General features: G+C 39.0%; 1 protein-coding gene across 2 annotated transcripts in view; it reads right to left on the reverse strand.

Annotated features, from left to right (window-relative positions):
• Positions 1-26126, reverse strand: part of SLC38A1 (solute carrier family 38 member 1) — a 59875-nt gene that overhangs the window by 10655 nt on the left and 23094 nt on the right. Inside the window, exons 5-9 of one of the 2 annotated variants that reach the window (XM_012749619.3) lie at positions 20983-21058; positions 20569-20684; positions 2260-2333; positions 733-825; positions 364-445 (exon numbers count right to left, since the gene is read on the reverse strand). In XM_012749619.3, the coding sequence (XP_012605073.1) occupies positions 364-445; positions 733-825; positions 2260-2333; positions 20569-20684; positions 20983-21058 (441 nt within the window). The remainder of the gene's footprint in view (positions 1-363; positions 446-732; positions 826-2259; positions 2334-20568; positions 20685-20982; positions 21059-26126) is intronic. The other variant, XM_076007202.1, reaches the window with a different exon arrangement.

The following is a 26126-nucleotide window of genomic DNA, read 5'->3' on the forward strand; positions in this document are numbered from 1 at the left end:
TTCATTTGTTCTATTTTATTTTATTTTATTTATTTATTTATTTTGCATGTTCGACTTCTGTGTTAAAAGTACTCCATAACTGTTCTATTTCACAGAAACTAGATACAGATTTCAGGCTCTTGAGAAAATTCAGTATCTACTGTTTACAGCATGCCAGATGAATCTACCTTTAAAATGTTCATATTCAAATGGTTCTCCCTTCTTTCATTTATGTAACCCCAAAGAAACTTATTGTTCAAACAACAAACAAAGAGAAAAAAAAAACAGCCCAGAGAAAACTTTCTCTAATTTTCATAAAGCAAAAACTTTGGTTAGTCCAAATTTAAATTAAAAACATTTTAGTTACATCACAAAAAAACTTACGTAAATGCCTCTTCCTCTCCCATTAGAAATTTTATGGCGGAGGGTAGTTCATTTTTTACTATGAAGAGGTAGCTCAGCATTGCTAGAGGAAAATGAGAACATTTTTAGAAAGAAGATACTAAGGCTCATGTTACCAGCTATATAAAAAGCTACCAGCCATTCTTAGACTAACCTTCAGTAAGACACAAAGGCAGTTTTAGCCACTCTCGCGGGATACTTGGCTTTAAATAAAGTGACTGTTGTCTCTGCTTTACTTTCCAAGTGCCCTTTTGGCAATAAGGATGATAACTGCTTGAATTATGTTAAAATTCACATGGCCACCCAACCACCAGTATTAAAGTTATGTGTAGAAAAGTGTGTTCTTCTTACCTCCAGTGTTCTGTAGAGAGGTAGCCCCAAAGATTACGAGCTTCCCTGTGGTGCCAAAGACTTGTTCTCCCAGCTTTTCATAAACCATGCAGCCTATGTAAAAATCAGATTTGAGAACACAGGAAATGACAGGGTTCCAAAAGTTGAAACAGCCAAAATTTTATCCTTCTGTTGACCATCCCCCAAGTTATTTTGTCCCTTTCTCAAGTCACACAAATAGCCACCTTGGCTTTGCAAGGGTTAAGCATTCTCATAATAAAACGACCTCTTGACTTTTTAAAATGTCAGACATGACTACCATTTCTCCTTTTTCAAGTTGGCTACCAAACCATTGCAAGTAAACTATTAGGTCATAAGACTTATTTTTAACTATCTCTACCTTACTGAGGGGGAAATTCCCAGTGATCTTTTTCTCAGGTCTGGAATCTACCATTAAAATAAAGATTAGATGAAAAAAAAATCCTGATGGTTGAGACAAAAAGATTCCTTTTGAATTAATTACCTAAACTGATTAGGCTAACAAAGAATTATCTTAATAACATCACATCAATCAATGCCTCTATGTTCTAAATATAATAAGCTTAGAAACATCTTAATAGTTATGACATAATAATTCAGATCATTTGTAAAATTTAGTTCAAAGATATGCAACTCACAAAAGACAGCAACAGACAAATGTGTTAAAAGAATAATTTGGCTGCAGGAAAATTCAAAAGCGTTCAACTAGCTCATCTCAATGAATACTAAAATTCGAAACCATCCTTTTTAAAAAAGGTGTTTATATTTCTTCATAACAATTTAGTTCATGTTTTCGAAAGGTTCACAGAAAGTGATATGGGTTGGCTATAATTAAACCTTTGTTTAATTTCTCATAAGGCTAGAGTTTAAACTAGACAATGGCTAGATCCTAAACTTATTACAACATGTTCCAGTTAAATGGAGTCATCTATATACAATAATAGCTGGCCAATGTGGTTTCAGCGAATGTAAAAGTTGAAGTATTACAAACATACTCCAGTGTCCCAGGAATAGAAAATAAACACTTCAGGTATTACACTGCCCAGAGTATTTGAAGTCTCTTCATAGTTCACTCACTCCCACATTGCCTCAGGAGGAACATTTCCTCTTTGGAATATGCACAAAAGAGAATGAAAGGTCTGTTTACTTTTAAAACCTTGGAAGCTATAATACAAAAACATGAGATCTTTGTTCTAGATTTATGAAGACCTAAGGAAAAACTGAAGCCTTTAAAATGAAATCATCTTAAACTAGAAAAACAGCTATAATTGAGAATTCATTTTAAATGACAACATTAGTTGTTCACTGTCCATGACAATTTAATTTATATTTTGTTGCAACTGTTTCTCTAGATAGACACCACTATCAGTTTTCCAATTATTGTAGGTCAAAGTAGTCTGTCTTTTCAATAACCAAATTGTTGTGTAGAGAGACCGTCATTTGTTCACAATATCACCAGGGGAATCATTCACCCTGGCTTTAACAAAATCAGACATATTCTCAGCTTACCTGTTTCTTTCGAACAGATCAATAGAAGGTTTATTGAATATATAGACAGCAATGTCACAGAAGTCAAAAGTATCCTAAATCAAAGAAAACAAATCTTGTTGTAGTACCCACAAAAAGAAAAAATAATTTTGACCTTACATTTTAGAAGGGCAGAGATTTATTTATATGGTTAATACTATTTGTTCATAGTACCCAAATTTTGGAACCTATTAGTCATCACTGCTTTAAAATCCTTAATAAAAATGTCCTACCAAATAAAGAAGTGCTCATTAGAATCTGAATAACTCCAACAGTTCAAATCCTGTACGTAATTCAAAGCCCAAATACCTCTCTGGGAACATTTCAGTTGAGATGATTTTAAAGCAACATTATGAAAGGAGGCTTTTGTCATCTATGGTGTACTCTCGGTTACATCTGGGCGAGAAAGTGTGAGAAGGGGGTGTGTATGGGGAGCAGGGAAGAGAAAGGCTGGGGTGTCCCTAGAAGGGTGACCATGTGACTTTGGGCAACTTGCTTAGCTTCTCCCATCTCCAGATTCCTCACCTATAATATGAAGACAAGACAAATGATGTCTAGAGTTCTTTTCATCTGTCACTCTATGGCTATTTTTGCATCTATACATTGGACCACCAATATAACTTGCTTTTCCGGCACCTGGTTCCTTTTCGATGAATAAGCACCTCTTTTAGCTAGTGGGAAAATTTTGACAAGCAAGTATAATGAAAAGATTTTCTTGAATGACAAACTCATGTTTTTGTTTTAGTACATCTGGCTCCTTATTAAACCCTTCTTAAGAAAAAAAAGCACAGTTAAAATGATGTGGGAGATTACATAGATTATTTCTGGATCGTTTTGTTACAATAGACATGATAATTAAAAATAAACTCTATGTATTAGAAAGAAAAAAAAATTCAGTCCCCAATGAAACCATTCACTTCCTTATGTAAGAAAATATATCCCCAGAACAATACATCACTGCAACTGATTCCACGCTTGAGTAATTAAAGGCAATTATTTTTCTAGCAAGTGCTGTTGAGAAGCACTTGGCACATCATGCCATTCTCTGCCTGAGCTGCCTCCTCCTCACTCCTTCCCTTCCCTGCACACCTGTTGAACCCCTGCTCTAGGCCCCAGCTAAGATGCCACCTCCTCAGGTGCCTTCCTTGGCCCCAGGCTGGATGACTGCTCCTTAGCTCTCTCTGGTCCTGCAGCATTTGTGTCTCCTGCACACAAAGCAGCCACGGGGAGATAAACAGGGAGCACAGAATGGTCAACAGCAGAACAGATGGACTGTCAGAAACTGGCCAGAAAACAAAAGAGGGGCAGCACTCAGCAGGGGCAAAATAAACACTGGGAGAAAGAATAAAAAACCCAACACTTTGGGTAAGGGCCAAGCTGACCTGCCGATAATGGGGAATTTGGGTTAAGATATGATTGTTAAGGAAGTGCATTCAGATATATATTTATTTCGCTAGGATCCTTGAGTGAGGAAGGTGATTAAGAGGGTAAGTCCCTTGTTATCTATTCTGGTTGAGGGACACGAAAGCTTGAGACCAAGCATTTATTAACCAATCTAGAGTAGTTTTGAGATGTGTCATGAAACATGACTAATGTGCTCTGTGAGAGAATAAGATACAGAACCTAATGGTGGCGTGATTTTTTCCCATCTTATAAGATAATTTATGTTGAAGAAACAAACTTTGAGTTTCACTCAGAGCTGACTCATGTTTTCGGGGATACTGAACATTAAGTGGCCACATCTGCCTGTGCATGTGACAAGCCCTAGAGGATTTCAGTATGGCACAGAATGACATGGGCTTCCTGGTTGGGACAGCATGGGTGCCATCTTAGGACAAGCCACATGCGTTCGGTAGTGACCATGTGTCAACTCTGCTGGGACTGACCAGGAGACTGGGGGATATTACTATAGGGCCAAGGCTAATGAACAAAGAGCATGACCTACAGGAAATGTGCATCTAGCAAGAGGGGAAAATTACTAACATCTACAGCATGATTTAGCAAAGGCCCTAACCCTGGGAGAACTGGGTGTTTATCAGCAGCAGAAGAAACGTTGGAAGGAAACCTTTGTTCCCTGGGCTAGCAGTAGCGGCTGCAACCACACGGCTCTTGCCCACTGCTGCCTCTCAACATGTGCTATGGGTCAGATCTCTTGGTAGATGATGCTCAGCTCGGCTCTGGCCTTTGCAAGAGGTGAGAGATTTCTTCACAAATTCCCATCACTCCTTTTTCCCTTTTCAAGTGGGAGAAAAGTGTTGGTCAGGGAAGATTTTAGTAGGGTGTCCACCTGTCTTCCTCCTCACACTTAAACACAGCAGAATGAGGTGCCCCCGCAGTGATGAAAACCACCCCCTTGCTCCTGTGTTTAAGAGACACGACATTGCATCCCGGAGGAAAGGACCTAGAGTGAGAGTCCAACAGCCTTTGCCTTGAATCATCCCATCTCTGAAGACTTCTCTTCTCTTTCTCTCTCCCAAAATATAGATCTTCTCTTCCAAGACTGAAAAACTGATATAAAACAGAAAACTTTTTCTATCCGGTCACTAAGAGGCAAAGTATTTAAGTAAAATTCTAAGAATGCTTTAGGCTATACCAGATTTTGGCATTAATGGGATTAAAATTTAGAACAAATAAATACACCTCCTTGTTCAGATTCTTAGAAAGAAGCAGTATGTTGTTGAATTGACTCTAATAGATACTAGAATAATTTAAGACAATCAAGCCAGAGATGGCTCGAGACACAGAAACTATGACATCTAAAAGCAAGAGCAAAGGAGAGTAACTGGAGAGAATCTAATGATTTATTTGAACACTTCTGTTTTGAACATGATTATACCCTTATTTATCCAAATAGATATCTGTACATATTACAGTTTCCTAAAAGAGTAACACACACTGAGATTCCAGTGCTAATGAAGAGGAACACAAGTGATTCCTTTTTTATTTCATCTGGATATAATTTAAGCCTCTACACTGCTAACCATTGACCCAAAGTTTGAATATGGCTGAGGCAGAAACTGGTGGCTGAAAAAGGCATACTCACAGGGGAACTAAAGCTTAGCAATTTGCAACTGGGTCGCCACGATGGTATTTCAGACGTATGTTCAGCCTTGGAGAAAAGAAGATCTAGAACATGTAACTGTACGTGGGCCATGGGGTGGCCGGAGAGTTAGAATTGTAAAGAATGGGGTCAGGAAGTTTTGGGAGTCCTTATGTCAATGACACTTTGAAGGATGTGGTGCAAGGACATCCCAGGAGATTTCTGGATCCCCTGAGGAGAAACTTGGAATTCTAGACTCCTGAATCCGGGAGAGACCTTCAGAGAGTACCCTGTCCAGGATGGGTTTGCAGCCTGGACAGGAAGGCTCTATGCTCCACAACAACACATAGTTCTGCAAGTGTCTTCTGACAGAAACGCATTATGCAATCCATTCTGTTTCTGGAAAGTTCTTTGCTTGGCTGAGCTGAAATCACTGCTGCTCTTTCTATCCTTGGTCCTCATTTTATACTCTGGACCTATTTGAATCTACTTAACAGTCCTGATGGTGCTCATTTTAGGACTGTGCTCTTTGACTTAAATATCTGCAATTCTTTCAACCGTGCATCTTGCGATGGAGCGTTTGGGCCGTTTACATCTCCGTCATGGTCCAGTTTCTCAGCCACCCTCCCTAAAGGCTGTGTGCTGAGACAAACACGATGCTACAACATCAGGTTTGGTCCCACTAGAGCAAAGCACGATAGGAGCTTTAATTCCTTTGAGTTAGACATCATGCTTCTTTTAAGGCAATTGATTTTGGAATTCATTTTTATGGCAGCGACATCACACTTTTCACTCTTTTTGAGCTCCCACTTTGAACTGCTACCAGGTTAAGTCTTCCTGGTTCTGTCCCGTGTACTTGTTTTTTTGAAGCTGAGTGCAGGACATTTATTTCTATTATGTTTCATCTTTCTAGTCTTGTGATCTCTTCTTAAGTTGTTGATCCTTCTTACTTATGTATTAACCACCTCCTATAGCTTCTGATCTTAAGTGTGCCTTCATCCACGCCACTGGTTCTGCCATTGAATAGAACAAGATCATCTGGAAATGGCCTGCTGACCAGCTGACTGCCTGAAGCCTGGAAGTCATCCTTGATCTCTCACCTACTCTGTCATCCCTCATCTCTAATTCATTGGCAAGATCCTACCATTTCTACCTCCAAAATTTATTACAAATCCATATGCACTTTCCCCCATTTCTACCGACACCACTCTAGTCCAAGCCACCATCATCTTCAATCTCTAGGAAGCTGCGATCATCTTTGCATATCTCTCCTCCCTTGCCTCCTTGGATCCATCTTTCACCCAGCAGCCAGAGTAATCTTTTTATTTTGTTGCTTTATCATATGTCTTCCATTACTAGACTGTAGGGCAGGCCATGACAGTTTAATTTACTTACTTACCTACTTACAATGAACATCAAACACACACATAATGGGACTTTTAGCTGACAGTCAATGGATTTATAAATATTGGAATCTCATTTGCAAGTTATGTGAGACTATGCCAAATATCTTGCTATTTAACAAATTCAAGATCCCCCCACCCACTTAAGATAGTCCTGTGACCTATTAATTCACCCTTATCTCAAAAGATAACATTAGTTTAGTGACTATTCAGGAAAAGTCTTTTGCCCTCTACAGAGCAATATTTTCTGCAGCAATTGCAGATAGACAAGCTATTTAATAATTTGCTCTACAATATTGCCTGGCATCTACTTTTTGCCACTTTGGAACGCTGGGATAAAACAGGCCATTTTCAGTCCTTTGGGATATGCCTGCTCTTCATGACTTTTTAAGATTTCTGACAGTGGTCCTATACATATTTATTCTATTTGCTACAAAACAATTTTTATTCATCTCTTAGATAATGAACATCCAAACATCTATTTTAAAAACATTTATTTGTCTTTGTTTTGAATCATACTGACAGGACAGTAATTCATAATTTACCCAAAGATTATATGGATAATGTGATAATAAATTTCATTTTTCAAAGTACCACATGCTAATAAAATGGAAAGCAGTGGCAACAAATGCAACAGTCACATTTAAGGTGATTGAGATGCTCTATACCACGACTGCAGTGATAGCTCCACAACTGAATCTGGATAAACTTATCAAATCCTACCCTTTACATTGGGGTATTTTATTATATAAGTATACCTCAAAAACAAAAAACACAAAAAACAACCTTACAACACTTTAAGAAAGATGAGCCTATATTTTAAAAGCCTAGCTATAGAACAAGAAATCAGCTGACATCCTCCCAACCCAGCATCGGAGCCCGTGGAAGGGGTGGAGGTAAGGCAGCCGTCACTGCTTGGGATCCAGAAATAGCTCGGGTGGGGGTGTGCGGGGCTGCCTTGCAGCTGAGTGCTTCTGACTCCTCCAGCGCCCATTCCTCTCCAAAGAAGAGAGAACCCCAACCAACCCTCCCTAGCAGGACTCTCACTTGCCAAAGTCCAAAGCAGCTATTCTCAAACTTTTAACATAGATGCGATCTTGTTAAAATGAATATTCTAATTCAGCAGGTCTGGTGCAGGACCTGAGATTCAACATTCTTAACAAGCTCCCAGGTGCTGCTGCTGCTCCTGGTCTGCATGTTAGGTAGATAGCGAGGGATTTTGGGTCTCCTAGGGATGAAAGTGGGTGCTGCTGTGATTCACCCCCCGCACAATGGGCTTTCAGAGAGGCTCATGGGAGATCTGCGTGTGCAGGAAGACTCAGGTCATACAACTCCCAACTGTCTGATAAAAGTGGTTCCATGGTGACCTCTGAACCACAAGGGAGGTCCTAATCCAGGCACTATAAAACAAGACGCAGACATAACCAGGCCCTTTTTGTATCCTTCCTTTTGCTCTCCCTTTGCTGCCACAATGGGTCCGGTCATCATCTGTGGCATATGTATCATGCTCTGTAAACCTATATGTTGCTCTTGCCTTATAATCCTGTTTTCTTTCCTCAATAGACTTCATTTTTGTGCTTGCCTAACTTTGGTGCGTCTGGTCATTCTTTGGCCACGAGCATGCCAAGAACCGACATTTCAGACTAAAACCTGACATACGAACCACATCTGGAGTAGCAAGACTGAAAGCCCTGAGCTCTGGCCTGTGGCATGTACATGTCAGTTGTTTCTGTTTCTCACAAACACCTTACCATTGCAGCATCACCATCCACACGGTCTACAGGGGGGTGCTGAGACAGCATTACAGCTCAGTTACCTACAATGCGTGACCCACGGCTGCCCAGGTAAGGTGGCAATGACGGGAAGTATTTATGGCTGAATCATTCTCATTCCCGTGGGATGGTGATCGGCTCTCAGTGTGAAAAGCGAGGTCTTGTCTATTTCCTTTAGTCAACTTCCTCAAGCATTACTTATTTCATCAGGACATACACATTTAAACATTATTTTCAACTCTCCTTCCCTATGTCTCTCTCCTTCCAAAAGGGATCTGAGGCTCACCACACTCTATAATACTTCCTCTTTTAAATCCATTTAAAAGTATAAACCTTCTGCCATCCTTAATTAAATGAGCAGGACAGTCCACAGAGAAACTCCCTGAGCTGGAGTTAAAGTGGCTCTTTATTATTAATCATGCTTTGATCTATCGCTGTCCCCACCAACCCGCAGCCCTCCCTCCAAAATTCATAGACATACTGCTGGTCGAGGCAGAATATTATTTACAAGAGAAATTTAAAATCCAGTACAAGGAAATTAGACAGCCTGTAGGAAATGTATTATTTCTGGCCAACCATCTTTCCCTGGTCCCTCCCTGCTGACCTCTCCCTCGCCCTCTTCTATCTCTTTTCTCCTGTCTACACTGCCCAACTGTCGCTACCCTCCTACACACTTTCCTCCTGCTCTTTTGCATTCGTCTCTTATCTCCACTAACTCTCCCTGCTCTTGCATCCCACCCCTGGTGATTCCCAAGGGAAACACCCGTATAAAGTGAGGGACGGTTGGACACACACTCTCTACACACTGTTGGAGAGACTAGAGCACTAGTAGGGACTGACGGACGGGCTGGGCAGCCTGGTGGTGGACCCAACCGACGATGAAGACCAGGAATTCAAGGTGTCACCTGTCTGCGTTGTGGGAGAGCTCAGATTCAGGGGTTTCCCAGGCTAGTGTGACAGAGAGCTATAGGAAAAAGGAACTAGAAATGGCAGGAGAAGTGAGGGACTGTGACACATAAGCTGGTCAGAGGAACCAGAGGTTCTCAGTGAGGTCTGGACAGGTACTGTGGCTCCTGGCCTGGAGAAGCCATGCCAGTGGGAAGCTTAAGTGGAGAGGCAAGGGACACAGAGAAGGAACCTTTTACTTAATGAAAGCTCAGACGGAAGGAGACTGGTTGAAAGCAAAGAGAGAGCAACAGGTATCGAGTCCCTAATTCATATGAAAATTTTAAATATTTGAAAAAATTCAAAATTGTCTTTTACATGAAAATGAGTTTCTTAGAGGTTTAATTTACTTTCAGAGGGATTCAATATAATTAATAAAACACTTTGTTGATCATTGGTAATAACAGATTTTGGGGTATTCACTATATGTCAAGCCCATGCTGAGCACTTTTAAAAATATTTCACTTGTAAGTGGTACTATTACTATTCCTATTTTAAGATAAGGTAATTGAAGCCTAGAGAGGTTAAGTATTTTGTCTCAGGTCACACAGCTGGAGCCCTCAAACCCCAGTAGTCTCACTCCAAAGTCCTTACCCACCATGCTACATTGTCTGTCAAAGTCAAATGTCCACAGAAGAATAATAGTGTGAAAAATAAGACCTAAGCAGAGGGAGAAAAATTTAGAATGAAATACATCAAAATGTTAACACACCTTGTGTTAAAACAGTGAGACTCTGAGTGATTTCTTTATGCTTTTATGCATTTTCAAAATGGCCTTTAATGATTATCTTAGTTTTATATAAAGATATTAAAATAAAAAATATAAAGAATCTTTCAAAACAAATGACAGTATTATTGTTTCAACTCTTTTGGGAGGGGGAGGTGGTATCAGGAGTTGCATTTGTTTAAGTCCCAAGCTCTATTTCATTAAGGAGCTCATAAAATACTTACAGAAAGGAGCAGAAACATGTCATTATTCCATTCCAAAGTAGCCTTCTGAGTCACTAACTTCTGATTACATTTCAAAATTCTGAGGGTCAGACACTATCACACTAGGATCTGGTAGCATGTGATTATGTGTAGTACTTGCAAATTGGACCAGGGAATGGAAAGAGTAGTTTTAAAAGGTTGGGCAGGGAGCAGGTGGAGAACGATCATTTGTAGGATTCCTTCCATTTCTTCCCTTGTAGGTAAACCTAAATTCTTTGGTACAAAGCTTCTCTTAAAATTAGCCTCACTGTTAGTTAGGTATTTTGTTTTGTCTAGAAAAAGAAATATGCATCTCTGATGGCCAAGTCAAACAATCTCTAATGTAATCCTAAAAAGAAATAGGAATTTGAAAGAGGTATGCTGACAAAAATAGAATTTATCAGTTTAGTTGGTGCTTTGTAAAAAAGTGAGGAGGAGGTCTGAGCTTTAATGAGGAAGTTGTATCAGTAAGAAAGAAAGCCATGTACCACTACCACTTCCTGTTTTTGCCTGTAGTTTGTAGAGGGCTGTGGGTTTTGTGGGTGCTCCATTTTTAACTCTTGACATGTCCTTGTTCCTCTTCTTCCATTCCACAAGGACAACTGGCTTCCCTTCTCAAACCTAGATCCTTACTGCCTTATAATGCTCTAAAGATATAACTCCTAAGTGACAGAAAACTCCCATGTAACCATGGATATAGAGGAACATGCTGTTCCTGGTGGGTTTTAGGACTTCCATTCTAGTAGACTGCTAGCGTTAGGGTTTCATTCATATTTTCCCACTCCGCTTGCGTAATAGCAACGCACATTTAAGGAGAGGTGGGAGGTTTAAGAGGAGCACCCAATGGACTTGCTGCCTTCCTTCCCACCCATTAGTGTCACCCTGGGCAAGACACTTAGCCTCTGTGAATTCCACTTTCTTTACCTATAAAATACCCTATAAATAGTGTTGTTATAAAGATCCCACAAAACAATGTAAACTTTATAACTATCTTTTTTAAAAAAACTCCTTTTAAAAAGTAAAAGCCATTGTTAGCTGGCAGGCCACACAGAAAGAGGCTGCAGGTGGCTGTGGTCTGCAGGCTATCGCTTGCTGACCCTGACATACGCGTAGATCTTTGATACCATGTGCGTGACATAAGGTGAAGTCTGTGGTCACAGAACAAAGCAAAACTCACTGGCCCACACAGGAGCAGTTTTCCAATTAAACCAACTATCACACTGTGAGTAATAAAATTCAAGCTAACCTTAAAAATCCAACTCTCTGGGCTATACTTAACCTGCCCTGCTGTGCTGAGACTCACCTGGTCTCCTGTAAACCAAACGAGTGAACAGACAAGGCATACTATGCACCACGGAGGTGAATGATGTTGTTAAGACCGTGGACAGTACGATTAAGCTGTCTCTTGCAGGCTAAGACAAACACAGTGCACCAAAATAGAGGTCACACTTCTGTCCTTGGATAGCACTGAGGCGCCTGATGAAACTCAGCACAAATAGGATGCAGAGAACTCAGTGTATACACCCTTGGTTGTGTACACACACACACACACACACACACACACCCTTTCTGGGGCTAAGAGAATTGAATTCTTGGAACCCCTTATCAGAGGCATCATAGATGACTCACAAACTAAGTAATAGCTGCTCAACTTTTAAAAACAATGGGTGGGACTCATCTCCTACACATGCCAACTCTTTCTGTTCACAAAATAGGCACTCACTATTAGTACAACACTAACCACTTTCCCATTTCCCTATTTCTGAAAAGCTTCTTAATCCGATGAATTTCAATAGCATTCAATGGCACTGCCACTGTCCCCTTCCCATGTGCTTCAGATGCTGGCAAGCCTGAATGTGCCATTTCTCCCCTTCCAGTATTACTAGTCCCAAACAAGAGGCTCTGATGCCAGCGAGTCTTGCTGCCAGCTGAAGGACAACAGTTTTCTCTTCAGATCATTTCTAAGGAACCGTGACTATAACTCAAAGAATTTTAAAAACAAGCAACTGAATGGCAAGATGAAAGATGAATGTGACTATACCCATGGACCTCCTAGGATCATCCGGAAGAGCAGGGTTCCCTTATTGACTTCCTCTTAACCACCCCATTTTTATATCACAAGTTCCCATTTGGTCTTTCCTTAGGAGGCAAAGAACCGCCTGCTTAGGAGTGCACAGAGAAGAAAACTTACCATTTACAAGGAATAACTTGATAAACATCACACAGACCACCTTTGTTGCCACTAAAAGCAAAATTATCATTCTGGTAGGTGTCATTCAAGTTTTTTGGAATGCATAAAGTGATAAAGCAACGACAGTTCAAGAACAGGCAGAGTATGTGCAAAGGTGTGTGGCAATTTCACTTTAGCTTAGAATTTGCTGACAAATATTTAGAGACATCAGAAACACTGCGGCAGTTGTTTAAGAATATAACCCTTCTGATAGAATAAGAAAACCACTTTTGTGATGGGATAATAATGATCAAATTCTTATAACGTATGAACAGTGACTTAGGGCAGAGTGTTAATGAGCTTATAGTTCTAATTCTATTTCTGTCTACCCCTTAATGTAGGCTAAATTGTAAAGTACTACATTTAAAGAGAGAAAGGACCTGATAGCCTGATCTCAGTTTATAGAGACCCCTATATTTTTAGATTTATCCTTACTGGCATGGCTATTTACTGGTTTGTAAACACTAATCACAGACAATATGATATCGCATCATTTTGGTGGTAAGGTAATTACAAATGGTCTACAAAAGCAAATGTTGGGAGAGAGAGAGGGAGAGAAAGAGGGTAGAGAGAGACAATGGAATTCACCTACAATTAATCTCCCATGAAGTGAAGGTAATTGCCATAAACTGACGATGACAATTACTGTCCTTTATGCAAACAGCAATTTAACAACAAATGCCCTTTTATAATACAAACCTCATTCAGTATTTCTTAACAGTCTCTGAACTATTCTGACTTATCAAATAAAGGAGGCATTCCTAGGAAAGTAAACAATGAGCAGTGAGTCCCATGCTAACCTTGTGATTATTATCTTGCATCTCCACAGCCTACTAAAAATCTGAGGATGAACTAAACCTTTCAGTTGATTTCTCCCCCTCCCAAAAGTTTGCAACCATAATGAGAGCCACTGTTTTGCCCTGAAGCCTTCTTTTAGGTTTTGCAAAATCTAATTTTTACATAAGCATTCTTCCATTTCAGTAAAGGTCATTGGAAAGGCTGAGGCAAGGCCCAGTGAAGGCAGCCTCTACAGAAAAGGGGGGGGGGTGGCATGGTGGGAGCACAGACAGTCGGAAAGGAGGTGAGGTTGAAAATAAATATATTATAGTTGGGAACAGGAGGCAAAGCCTTGATTGACTCCTCATTCTAGCTCTCACGGTCTAACTTTCTACACGCAAAATATTTTCTTTCTCAAGTTTTCCCCAGGTAGAGAAAAAGGAAAACATCTTTACCGTACTTGCTTAAAGTTCTCTAAAAACCAGTTTGTTTCTTCAATTAGCCTTTCTACCCTAAAAGCTCATGGTGAAAATACATTTAAAGAGTATAAACTTTCCATCTCTACTCCACCCCCAGACCCTCTCTCACTCTCCAGAAATAACCAGTCAACAGTCTTCTTGTGTATCCTGCCCAAATATTCTGGGAAATACACACATATAAAAACAATCTCCCCCCATGCTCACTTCCACACAAGATTCCGTTTGGTTTTTTGTAATAATGCTATGTCACATAGTAATAGTACTCGTGGGAAATTTTTCCACACCTGTCCATATAAGTCTATTTTACTCTTTTAAGTGGTAGTCCAATATTCTATTTTATGAAACTACTACCATGGCTTTCTAACCAATTTCCTAATGATAGACTTGGTATTATTTGACTTTGCTATTACTTGGTGTTTAATTATTAATAACAAAAAGTTTAGTTTACTGCTTTGGAGGGAATGAAGTTCAGGGGCTCCTGAAGGCAGTGAGAAATCTTAACTTCCACATGAGGGGAAGTCAGGCAATCCACATGACAAATATGAAGGGGTTCAGAAGGCTTATTGGTTTTGCAATATACTTTAGGCATATATTGTACTTGCTGTGACCAGGAACCTGACCACTTCTGATCTACAATTTGATAGACTTGACATTGCCAAGCTACTTTTCATTACAATAAAGGAGACAGGTATTGGTAGAACACGAGCAAGATAATTCAGGAACCCTGACTAATTTTATAAGGTGATTTTGAAGATAAATTATATTAGAAAGTAAAATATATCTAATAAGTATTAATTTTTAACCATCTATTGATAAGAAAATTTCTCTCATATTGTACATTAATAACACAAGTTTGGTTTCTGAAGAAGATATCCTTAAAAGGTAGTACAGTGTTTCAGGTCAAGTTAGTTCTAGAGTTATGCAAGCCTGGATAGAACACTAGCTCCCTTCTTTTCTAACCTGTGATCACAGGTAAGTTATTAAGCCTCAGTTACTTCATCTGTAAAATGGGGCCAATATCTGCCTCATACTGTCATTGGTGAGTATTAAATAAGATTATGTGGCATATGTAGCTATGGCATATTTAGTTACTGTTCAGTAAATGTTAACCATTATTTAGTGACTACTAACCGTAATATTAATTCTTTAATAAATACTTACTATACAGTGTTTACTATGTACCAGGAACTTCTTTCACCCCCTTCAACACACACACACACACACACACACACACACACACACACACACACACACTCATTTACTCCTCATAGCAGCCCTATGGTTTGGCACTAATTAATAAAAGTCTTCTTGCATGCCACTTTTCAAAGTGTATTTTTGGACACATTATCTTTTTTATTCCCACAACCACTACACAGGTAAGATAGAAAATGGAAAACATGACCCCAAAAGGTCTGGAATTATAATCAACCAAAATAAAATTTAAACTATTGTTTTATATGGTTTGCAATGTTTCACAATTAACATTTCAAATAGATTGTTTATAAACTTAGTGTTTACGATAAACTCTGATATCTCAGAAGTGCATGAATTACACTTTCCTTTTCATGGTTTTCAACTTAAGGGCTACATTATTAAAATAATAAATAACAGTCATACAAATGCTAAGAAGTTATGGAAAAATATAAAGCATTTATCACTTTATCAGATTCTATAGAGTGTACTAAACATCTCACCTAGCACTATGAGGAAATATGTCCTAAAGAGATTAATTTTCTATAAAATGTATGCCTTTAATGGAAATCTTTTAAAAATGTAACAAAATGTAACAAAACAAAACCCACCATTCTTCCACGTCAATATTGATTTCTAATCCCTACTTCTGCTATAATGGAGTTATGGAGAAGCTGTATAAAAAGACTAGAGATAAAGAGGAAGTTACAGTAGAAGGAGATTTCTTTAACATCCATTGCTTTTTCTTTGAATTCCCCACTCCTAGGAAAACTCAGCTCAATAGGTACACTTTACCCTAAGGTACTTGTGTCTCAACACATCCCTGAATTGCTGCCTCAGGGTATAGCCCTGCTTTGTTTCCCACACAGAATATATACCTTCAGAACAATTGTAAATGGAGATTCTCCACTAGCATACTTCCTGTTCCTTGGATGGAATTATAAAGCCACAGAATTCAGGAAAATACAAAAATCTAACATCATTCTTACAATAGGGCAGAACTCACTGAATCTAATTGAATTAGATGTGTGTTAAACAGGGATGACAACCATTATGGTTAGGTCAAAAAAATGTGCCCCAAACTCATCCAAGAAAAAGGAGTCACACTAACAAGTTTCCAGATGACTCCAGAGAAGGCTCCACACCCAGCCTCAGTGAGACACAGAGGAGCCTTCCCAGCTGCCTGTCTAAAGAAGCCCGGACAGCCTTGGACTCCTTTTCTGTGTTGGCCAATATGAGTCTGGAACAGGGCCCTGTACCAGATGAAATATCTTGATCCTGCCAACTGCCTCTTGGCTTTGAGCAGCTGTGGGAGCAGCTGGTTTTACAGCAGTCACAGACTGAGTCCTTATTCTGAGGTAGGAGAGGTCTACATTTTGTAAGAAACTTAAAGTTTGAGTCTTTATACAAACTTTGTAAGCTTTAACATGAAGATTTGGTGTGCTGTGCTTGGTATTCATGCATCTTGCAAACAGCTAAAAGATCTATAATACCTTCATCCCTGGAAATCTTCCATCAACTACAAAACTCAAGTTTCTCTAATTCTTTGCTTCAATCAGAAACGAAATAGTCATGAGATAGGAAATGATAATTATCCCTCAGCCAGTATAATTTAAAGTCAACTGAATTCCAAGAATAGTAGATTGAGTACAAGAACTTACTCCTGCTCCCTGCTAATATCCCAGTAAAGGGTTTTTTTTTACTTTTTAAATTTCTATTTACTTAGTTTTTAAAGGCATAAAGCTGCTAGGATAGTCAGAACATGAGAGGAGACAACAATGATGAAATTTTGGAAGCTGGAAAGTAGACAGAACTGAATCTTAAACTGGCAATGGAGAAATCCAAGATCAATCCAATTTATACCCCAGAATCCCCTAAAAGGCACTGCTGGCATTACTGGAAGGAGGGGACAATGAAAGGAAGGAGCTAAAATACAGAGAATCTGTTGAACTTCTTTCAAGAAACACCTACATTCCCCAGACCAGGCTCTTACTCCACAAAGCTGAGAGGTTGCCCCTCTCCCATCCGGGGTAAAAGTCTGAAGATGTATTTTCTGGAAGGTATAAAATATAGGTCTCTGGGTGAGGGACTAGGCACAATTTTTGGGGAACAGGGGTATTCTAATGAAAGCTGGGGACTGGGTGAACACATGCGTGCTGGGATGCTTGCCGCAGCCCCTTCCCCACTTGGTTCCCAGAAGGACGGTGGCCAGGCCCAGACCCTCCAGGCAGGGGATCAGAAGCTCTTCTCTGAGTGATCTGCACAGCTGAAGACGAGAGTCATGGAGAAACTGATACTGGTGGTTCCCAAGTAAAGGGAGAGCATCTTAATTGAAGCTATTGCCAATGAGCCCCACTCATGTGTGCCAGCCTCAAGTCAGCCTTGTTTTTCCCCAGTTTTAAAGACAGCAGACAAGGAAGAAGCGTCTGACATCTGAGAAAGTGTCTAAGGTAGAAGAGTCCCAAATAAACAAACAAACAAAATCAGCTAGTATCACAGAAATACAATCAGCAAAATCCAGATTGTGGGAATCTCTATAGGACAAATGGCCCAGTTTCCTAAACAAATATATTACACAGAAAAAATGAAGAAAGATGGGAGAATATAGATTAAAAGAGTCTTAAAACACATATCGACCAATTGCAATGTATGGACCTTATTTCAGTATTGATTTGAACAACCCAACCGTTTAAAAAAATACATAAGATAATCAGAGCAATTTAAATATTGGTTGTATATTTGATAATATTAAAGAACTATTGTTAACTGTTTTTAGTTATGACATATTAAGGTTATGTTTTAAGAGTCCTTATATATTAAAGATATATACTAAAATATTTATGGGTGAAATGATATGGTAGTTGGGATTTGCTTCAAGACAATCTGGGTGAGGGGCTGACTAAACAAACATTGGTGGGATGAAGGGAACATGAAAAGCTTTTTTCTGTTATTTTTTCTCTACTTTATGTTTGCAATTTTCCATAAAGGAGAAAAAAACTATCATCAGAATCTTGGAGAAGACACTGAGGTCATAAAACAGAACCAAAATAATATAAAAAAGGAACATTTAGAGAATTTTGAAAAGCTCCTATAAATAAAAAATAATAACAGATATAAAACATTCAATAAAGAGCTGAGGGGGAAATTGGGGATGTATTCCCCCAAAGCACAGTGAAACATAGGAATGAAAATAAAGAAAACATTAAAAACTCAGAGGATAGTCTAGAGGTCCAAAATGTGGGTAATTGTTCCAGAAAGAGAGAAAGGAGAAACAGAAGGAAGAAATTCATCAACACAATAATGTAAGAAAATTTCCCCAAACTGAAGACTATGGATTTCTAAAAGAAAAGGATGCACTCATTGTCTGACACAATTTATGAAAACAAGCCCATAGCAAGGCAATCATTGTGAAACTATAGAACATTGGGAACAGAGAGATTTGACAAGTTTCTAGAAAAAAAAAAAAGAAACCCAAAATCTGGCTATATAGGAAAGATCAGGAATCAGAAGCATATGGGACTTCACAACAGAAAAAGCTAGAAGGCAATGGAGTAATGCTATTGCCAATATAGAGTTCTATATCCAGCCAAACTACCAATCAAAGGTGAAGGCAGAATAAAAACATATTTCAGACGTAAAAGTCTCAAAAAATTTATTCCCATTGACCTTTTCTCAGTAATAGCAGCAAAGAAGTAAATCCAGAAAGAGGAAGAAATGGAACACAGGAAACAAAGGAGCTAGTCAATAAGAGAGGTGAAGGAAATACCCAAAATGGTGACAAAGAGAGATTCCAAAATAAAAGCTACTCTGCATGCCTCAGTTTCCTTATCTGTGTAACAGGGAAGGAGCAATAGTACTGACTTCATAGAGTTGCAAGGATTCAGCATAAAACACTTAGAACATTACTTGACACAAAGAAAGAGCTACAGGAGTTGTTACCATCACTGAAGAATTGACTCTTTCCATAATGTTAACATACAACATATATTACAATAACTAAAAAAAATATATAGAGAGAGATCAATGTAATACACCTTTCTGAACTGAATATATTTACAGCTTTGGAAACCATAGAACCATAGAGTTCTAAGATTTTTCTTGCACAATTTCCTCATTTTAAAGAGGAAGAAACTGAAGCTCAGAGTGGCTAAGTAACTGGCTTAAGACTACATCGCCATTTAGAAGAGAGTAAGGATTAGCACTCAGGTGTCTCAGGTCAATGCTCTGAAAATCAGAAGTGTAGCTTCCCACTATGTCTGCAGCATCCTCAGAGGGCCACAGTTTCACACATATATATAAAAAAAGAGAAACATGCCCAATTCTGTCATTTCACCCTACAACCTGGCACTTGGCTCAAGATATATATAAGCAGAAAGGCAACTTAGAAAGATCCACCCAGGGTGACAGACAAAGGAGGCTAGAGTTGGGTTTACTGCGTTAGGTTGGCAATACAGAAGAAAATGTATTGAACTCACTGTCCCACACAGAGCTCTTTAATTCTAGGAAAGACACTTTAATGGGTTACATGCATGGGTGTTTCTGTTCCCTGAGTAATGGAATGGGTAGTAATGTTCTTTCATCTCTGTTTTCTATGTCTTTCTAAAGGAATATACACAGTTTGTAGGGTGAGTAGCCATGTGGTCACCACTTCTAAAGAAATGATGCTCCTGCCAACGGGACACAACAGAAAAGACTATTAAGCAAAGTAAATGAAGAGCAGAAGAGTAGGGTCAGGAAAGAAAGGCGAGATCCCAGGAGAGGAGGATTTCCCCTTGCCTCACCACTACACTCGTTTCAGTTTCGAGAGGGGAATCAGGCTGGGTGAGAATTTTCCTGGTACAAATTCTATGATCTGTCTTAACCTTGTTCCAACTGAAAATAAGCCCTCTCTACATTTGCAGCAAGTCCCATCCAACAGTTTGAGATGAACTTATTTAAAAAGAAAATTGCCCATTTTCTTTTCAGTGAATCTCAGAGAGAAAGTACAAACTAATTATTTCTCATCTTCAAAACATGAATGTTTCTCTGCTTCTTGAATATTTATTACAAACAAATTTGTTATTACCTTTGGACATAGTACGCACTCCACAGCAATCCAAATGCCAAAGTGGTGACTGGGTGAATGAAAGATTTCTTACTATTTTGACTGTTTAGCTAAGCTTTAAAGTGACAGGTAAAGAGTCCAAAAATACAAAAAAGACAAAAGAAAGGTATTTCCAAATGTTTTAATCCTATTTACAGATGCTTATTTCAGTACTTTTGATTAATAAAAAGATTTTTCTCCTTCCTTTTTCTCATAAGCATTAGGTGCAGTTTCAAAAATCATTCAAGCAATACATATAAAAGTATGTATCGGTAACTTAGCCAAGTTAATAAAAAAAAAAGAAAAACTACTTAGAAATATTTCCAATTTCTTTTATGTAATAACAGAAACATATAGAAAATACTGTTTTATTATGGAAAGTACCGTCATGGCAATACTCACAGAAAAAGCAGGATTCCAGTGTTTGCCAGGGCAAAGGCAAGTCCCAAAATCCCACTGCCCATAATGGCATTGCTTAGGTTAAAAACAGACATGCCCAGGGAGGTTGTTCCTGGAATCTGAACAAAGAGACAAACATTCACACTAATCAAACCAGTACCAAGGAAAGTCCATCAAGCCAAAGCCCTTAAAGCACTACTAGGAAGCAAGATGGAAATAAAATTCAAGAAATACTTTTTTAGTGATTTAGCTGAGATTTTTAAAAAATGGATTTCAGGAGAAAATACATAGGCTATGAGGAATATCCTGGTGAATATATAGGTAGCTATGCTTTTGGTACTATGTTACATGAATTCAAAACATCTATCCCAATTTATGTGGTAATAAATATGCATATTTTATTATAATGATACTTACATATTCATCACATTTCTTTTTTTCCAAATGGCTGTTTGTGAGACTTCTTCTACTTTCACGATCAGAAATAAACTTGCTGCAAAGACATGCATAATACATTTAACCTTATAATGATTTGAAACTTAACAACATGACTAAATGCTTTATTACTTACCAAAGCATATTACACATGAAAAGTTACTAATTGCTTCTCTAAGAGCTTATAGACCATATTCAACTGCGGTACTTTTCTCTCTCTCTCTTTTTTGTCAGTATTAGTTGTCTACATTATTGTTTTTACCAAATTAACTATAAGTGCCCCAACAACAGGTGTTTTGTCTCATTCATGTTTATATTCCTCACCCTACCTAGTACAAAATAATGCCAATAATAGGTGCTCATCTTGACACCAAATAAAAGATCACCATAAATCAAAAAGATTTTGAATCATTTTAATAATAAATTTAAATACTATATACAAGAAGTAAATTTGTATATAGATTTTTCTCTAAATGGAAAATAAAATAATATCAAGACTACAAACTTGGGATTTAAAAGAATACTAGAAGGCCGGGCACGGTGGCTCACGCCTGTAATCCTAGCACTCTGGGAGGCTGAGGCGGGTGGATCGTTTGAGCTCAGGAGTTCGAAACCAACCTGAGCAAGAGCGAGACCCCGTCTCTACTATAGAAATAGAAAGAAATTAATTGGCCAACTAATATATATAGAAAAAATTAGCCAGGCATGGTGGTGCATGCCTGTAGTCCCAACTACTCGGGAGGCTGAGGCAGGAGGATTGTCTGAGCCCAGGAGTTTGAGGTTGCTGTGAGCTAGGCTGATGCCACGGCACTCACTCTAGCCTGGGCAACAAAGCGAGACTCCGACTCAAAAAAATAAATAAATAAATAAATAAATAAATAAAAAAGAATACTAGAGGCAGATTTCCTTCTGAGCTCACTTTCTTGGAGTACAAAGGTATTAAATAGAAATTCTCTCTTCCCTGCAAAAAAGAAAACAACTGTTTCACCATCGAACATTCCTTCAGCATGTGCTATATGCAAGTGACTGGAAGAAGCAATGGGGAGACATGGAGGAATGTAGTAAGTGATGCAGACACTAGGCTCTAAAATTTAGACTAGGAAACTATAGTGCGGGGTGGGGGTGGTGGTAAGGCATTTGGTCCATGTCTAGAGTCAGAGCCAGGGCTTTAAGAAAGTATGGGATTTAGAACACGAGTTCAAATCCTCAGTAGCTCTAAGGGCCTGGGCATGGGCCTTAGTTTCCTCATCTATGAAATGGGAGTAACACTCTTACATTATCTCATCAAAATTACTGGGAGAATTAAATGAGACAGCACATGTAAACATCAGTCCCTCACCTGGCATGGAATAAGAGCAACTGATGTTAGTCATTCCTCTCCATGGGGGAAGTGGAGCTTGAGTTGGGATGGGAATGATTGAGATAGGCTGAATGGAGCAAACTGTGTATTAAATAGAAATAAATAGAAGTAATTCAAAAAGCTCTAAGAATGATCAAATATATTCAGGGTTGATATCAGAACTTTCTGGCTTAAATTTCTAATTTTTAAAAATTCTCTATTAAAAACAACGTTTTTGTCAAAGAAAAGTTCCCACATGGGAAAACTGTTGCATGTATTAGTAAGACACGTGAAGGATGCTTTTTGACTCTTCTAGGTTTGGAAATCCAATTATCTGGTCATGGTAAGAACTGATCACAGTGAATTTTTCCTTAGTAACTATAAAACTACTTGAACTGGACTTTTTTTTTTTTTTTTTGAGACAGAGTCTTGCTCTGTTTCCCAGGCTAGAGGGCCGTGGCATCAACCTAGCTCACAGCAACCTCAAACTCCTGGGCTTAAGCGATCCTTCTGTCTCAGCCTCCCAAGTAGCTGGGACTACAGGCATGCACCACCATGCATGGCTAATTTTTTTTTTTATATATATTTTTAGTTGTCCAGATAATTTCTTTCTGTTTTTAGTAGAGATGGGGTCACACACTTGCTCAGGTTGGTTTTGAACTGACCTTGAGCAATCCTCTGGCCTCAGCCTCCCAGGCGTGAGCCACCACGCCTGGCCTGACCTGGACTATCTTAAAGAAGCATGTATCTTTAAACTATATATTATATTTCCATACATTTTTTGAATGATGCTATTTCACAATAAAACTTCATATGAAACATGTATAGCATTGACGTTGATTTTATTTATCTACCTTTTTCATCTTTAATCCAAGGGATCTGGTTCTCCCTGGCATTACATCTCTAAGTTTGTGTCATTTCACCAGGATAAACCAAAGATAGGCAACATACATACTACAAACTTACTCTAAGACTCTCACTTGGTATTTAGCTGCATAATTTGCACACCCTGGCTTTGCCTAGTACCTGCCAGTCATTGTGACAGATCAAAAGGACGAGGAAGAAAAACCTTGGTTTCCTGACCCTCTAGCTGAGGGAAGACCATACCAGCTAACACCAGAATAGGAATGTCTGGCTATGGAGAGTAACGTGAGATAAGGAATCCAGAAAAGAAAACTCCAGTTTTGAGGGGGATAAACCAGGGGAAGTTTAAAGGCAGAAGCCCAAGAAACAGCATTGCATGTTTTTAGCAAGAGAATGACATAATGAAAGCAGTATCTTTGGAGACTAACTCTGGCAGCTGTATAGCATTGCTGTTAATGATTGGTTTGGCCTTTCTTTTGACCTTAACGTTTTAAATCTTTCCCCAGAATTGAGGTTTACAGATGTCACTGCAGAGGGGCAGAGGAAAGCAGCCTTCCCTTTTCACATGGGCAGTCCAAGGAAACACGGGTGAGGGACTTTCCAAAATGAAATTGACTCATATTTAAGTGTTGCTGTTAATAAAAGACTGTACAGTGTCCCCTGGTATTGGTGGGGGATTGGTTCCAGGACACCCTTCTCCCTGCTGCAGATACCAGTCCCTGCTATAAAATGGCATAGTATTTGTGTATAACCTATGCATATCCTCCTGTACACTTTATTTTTATTTTGAGACAGAGTCTCGCTTTGTTGCCCAGGCTAGAGTGAGTGCCGTGCCATCAGCCTAGCTCACAGCAACCTCAAACTCCTGGGCTCAAGCAATCCTCCTGCCTCAGCCTCCTGAGTAGCTGGGACTACAGGCATGCGCCACCATGCCCGGCTAATTTTTTCTATATATGTTAGTTGGCCAATTAATTTCTATTTATAGTAGAGACGGGGTCTTGCTCTTCCTCAGGCTGGTTTCAAACTCCTGACCTCCAGCAATCCGCCCGCCTCAAGGCCTCCCAGAGTGCTAGGATTACAGGTGTGAGCCACCACGCCTGGCCTCCTGTACACTTTAAATCATCTCTAGATTACTTATAAGACCTAATACAATGTAAATGCTATGTAAACAGTTGTTATAGTATATATTTGTATTATTCTTTATTCTTGTATTGCTGTTTTCTTATTTTTATTTTTTTCTGAAAATTTTCTAGCCTTGGTTAAATCCATAGATACAGACCCCACAGCATTGGAGGGCCAATTGTATTTAATCAGGCTAATTTTAATACTAACTCTAGTCTACTAAATCTTTATCCAGCAGGTGTCCCATTTGTTTTTCCTGTGGAGGAAGTTGTTTTCCAAAGAGAATCTCCATTATTTTTAAATTAAAGGAAACGCCTGAACATTTTCAAGCAAACCAAAGTACCAATAAACTGCCTGTTATAGCAGATCTAAGTTCTAGGCTTGGCCATCGTCCTCAGTGTTGGTGGCAGAGGACTAGTGGGCAGAGAAGAAAGGGACACAGGCACCGTGACACGAGGGGACACTCAGCAGGGTCAAACACTGTGCAATTGAAGGTGAGGAAGAATAAGGTCCCCGCATGATTGCCAGCTGTTTCCTGCAGAACTTGTGCAGCATGAAAATAATGATACTGACGGACAGAGCTGTTTTAAATACTAACCCTTAAAAAGTACATTAAAAAATATTGCCTGTCTCTTTTGGTCCACTTTCTGCAGCAAGATTTAATAGGTTTTCCCCAAAATCTCCACTGGCTTCCTCATGAATAGGTTCCAAGTACAAATTCCTCACTCTGCAATTTCAGGTACTGGTTAATGTGATTTTGCCTCAATGTTCCAATCTTAGCTCCCCCTCCCCCTTCTGAGAAGGGATGAGGGCTGACACGAGACCAGTGCACTATGAGAGTAGAAACTAAAAACAAGGCAGTGGGAATCCACTTTTCCCCAAGGAGGTCCTCTGTCCTCCTCTCAGCCAATCCCCTCCTGCCAGTTCAAACCACTCATCTTCCATAAGTCTTCTTCCACTCTGGTTTGGAACCTTTGGACTTCGACCTCCTTACTACTTCATCTGCAGCACCAGCTGTGTCACTGAACTCATACTGCATCCAGAGTGGTTGTGTAGTGCTGTCTCTCTAACATGTAGCTACCCACACATCAGCAACTCAGAGGAACTCTCCACAAACTGAACGCGCACCTTCTATTTAGAAATTAGGGAGTAGCTTAGGCTGCATGCAGGTAAAGTAACAATAAAGTTCTTAAAGAAAGCCTCTTATTCTCTTTATGCTATTTCAACTTTTTCTTCTCATTAGTCTTCAAATCTTTGCCTTGTATTTCTGCAAATTTTTAAAGAATAGATAAAACCAACCTTTTTTGTAACGGAAAATTCCATTCAAAATAAATAGGTCAAGCAGCTTATCACAAATTTCTGCTATCTCACCATTTTAAAAATGCAATTGCTTGTTAAAGAGCATGACCTCTGGCAATAAAATTGACTAAAAATGTGCTACAGAAGAAGATGCCTTTGACATGGGGTCTCAGGATGATAAAAGTACAAAAAAAAAAAAAAAAGAGTTTGCACTGGGTGGGTCTGTAGCCATAAAGCAGAATTTTATTAACCTTTAGGTAGCCAATTGCTCTGTGAACAAAACAAAGCAAAATTGACCCGGTAACGGTGACCCTGAAAACACAAATTTGGTGACCCTGTATAGACAAAGCCTTAAAAAGGATGTAGACGTCAGTTACATTGTATAGTGTGATGAGAAGCAGCAATATAAAGCTGCTATTTAAAACCAAAAAGAAATCAACAACAATCCAGTTAAGGATGAGTCGTACAATAGGAAGATAATCTTCCTGCTTTAATCTCTACC

Source organism: Microcebus murinus, chromosome 10, assembly GCF_040939455.1.
Source record: "Microcebus murinus isolate Inina chromosome 10, M.murinus_Inina_mat1.0, whole genome shotgun sequence".
NCBI classification, from domain to species: domain Eukaryota; kingdom Metazoa; phylum Chordata; class Mammalia; order Primates; family Cheirogaleidae; genus Microcebus; species Microcebus murinus.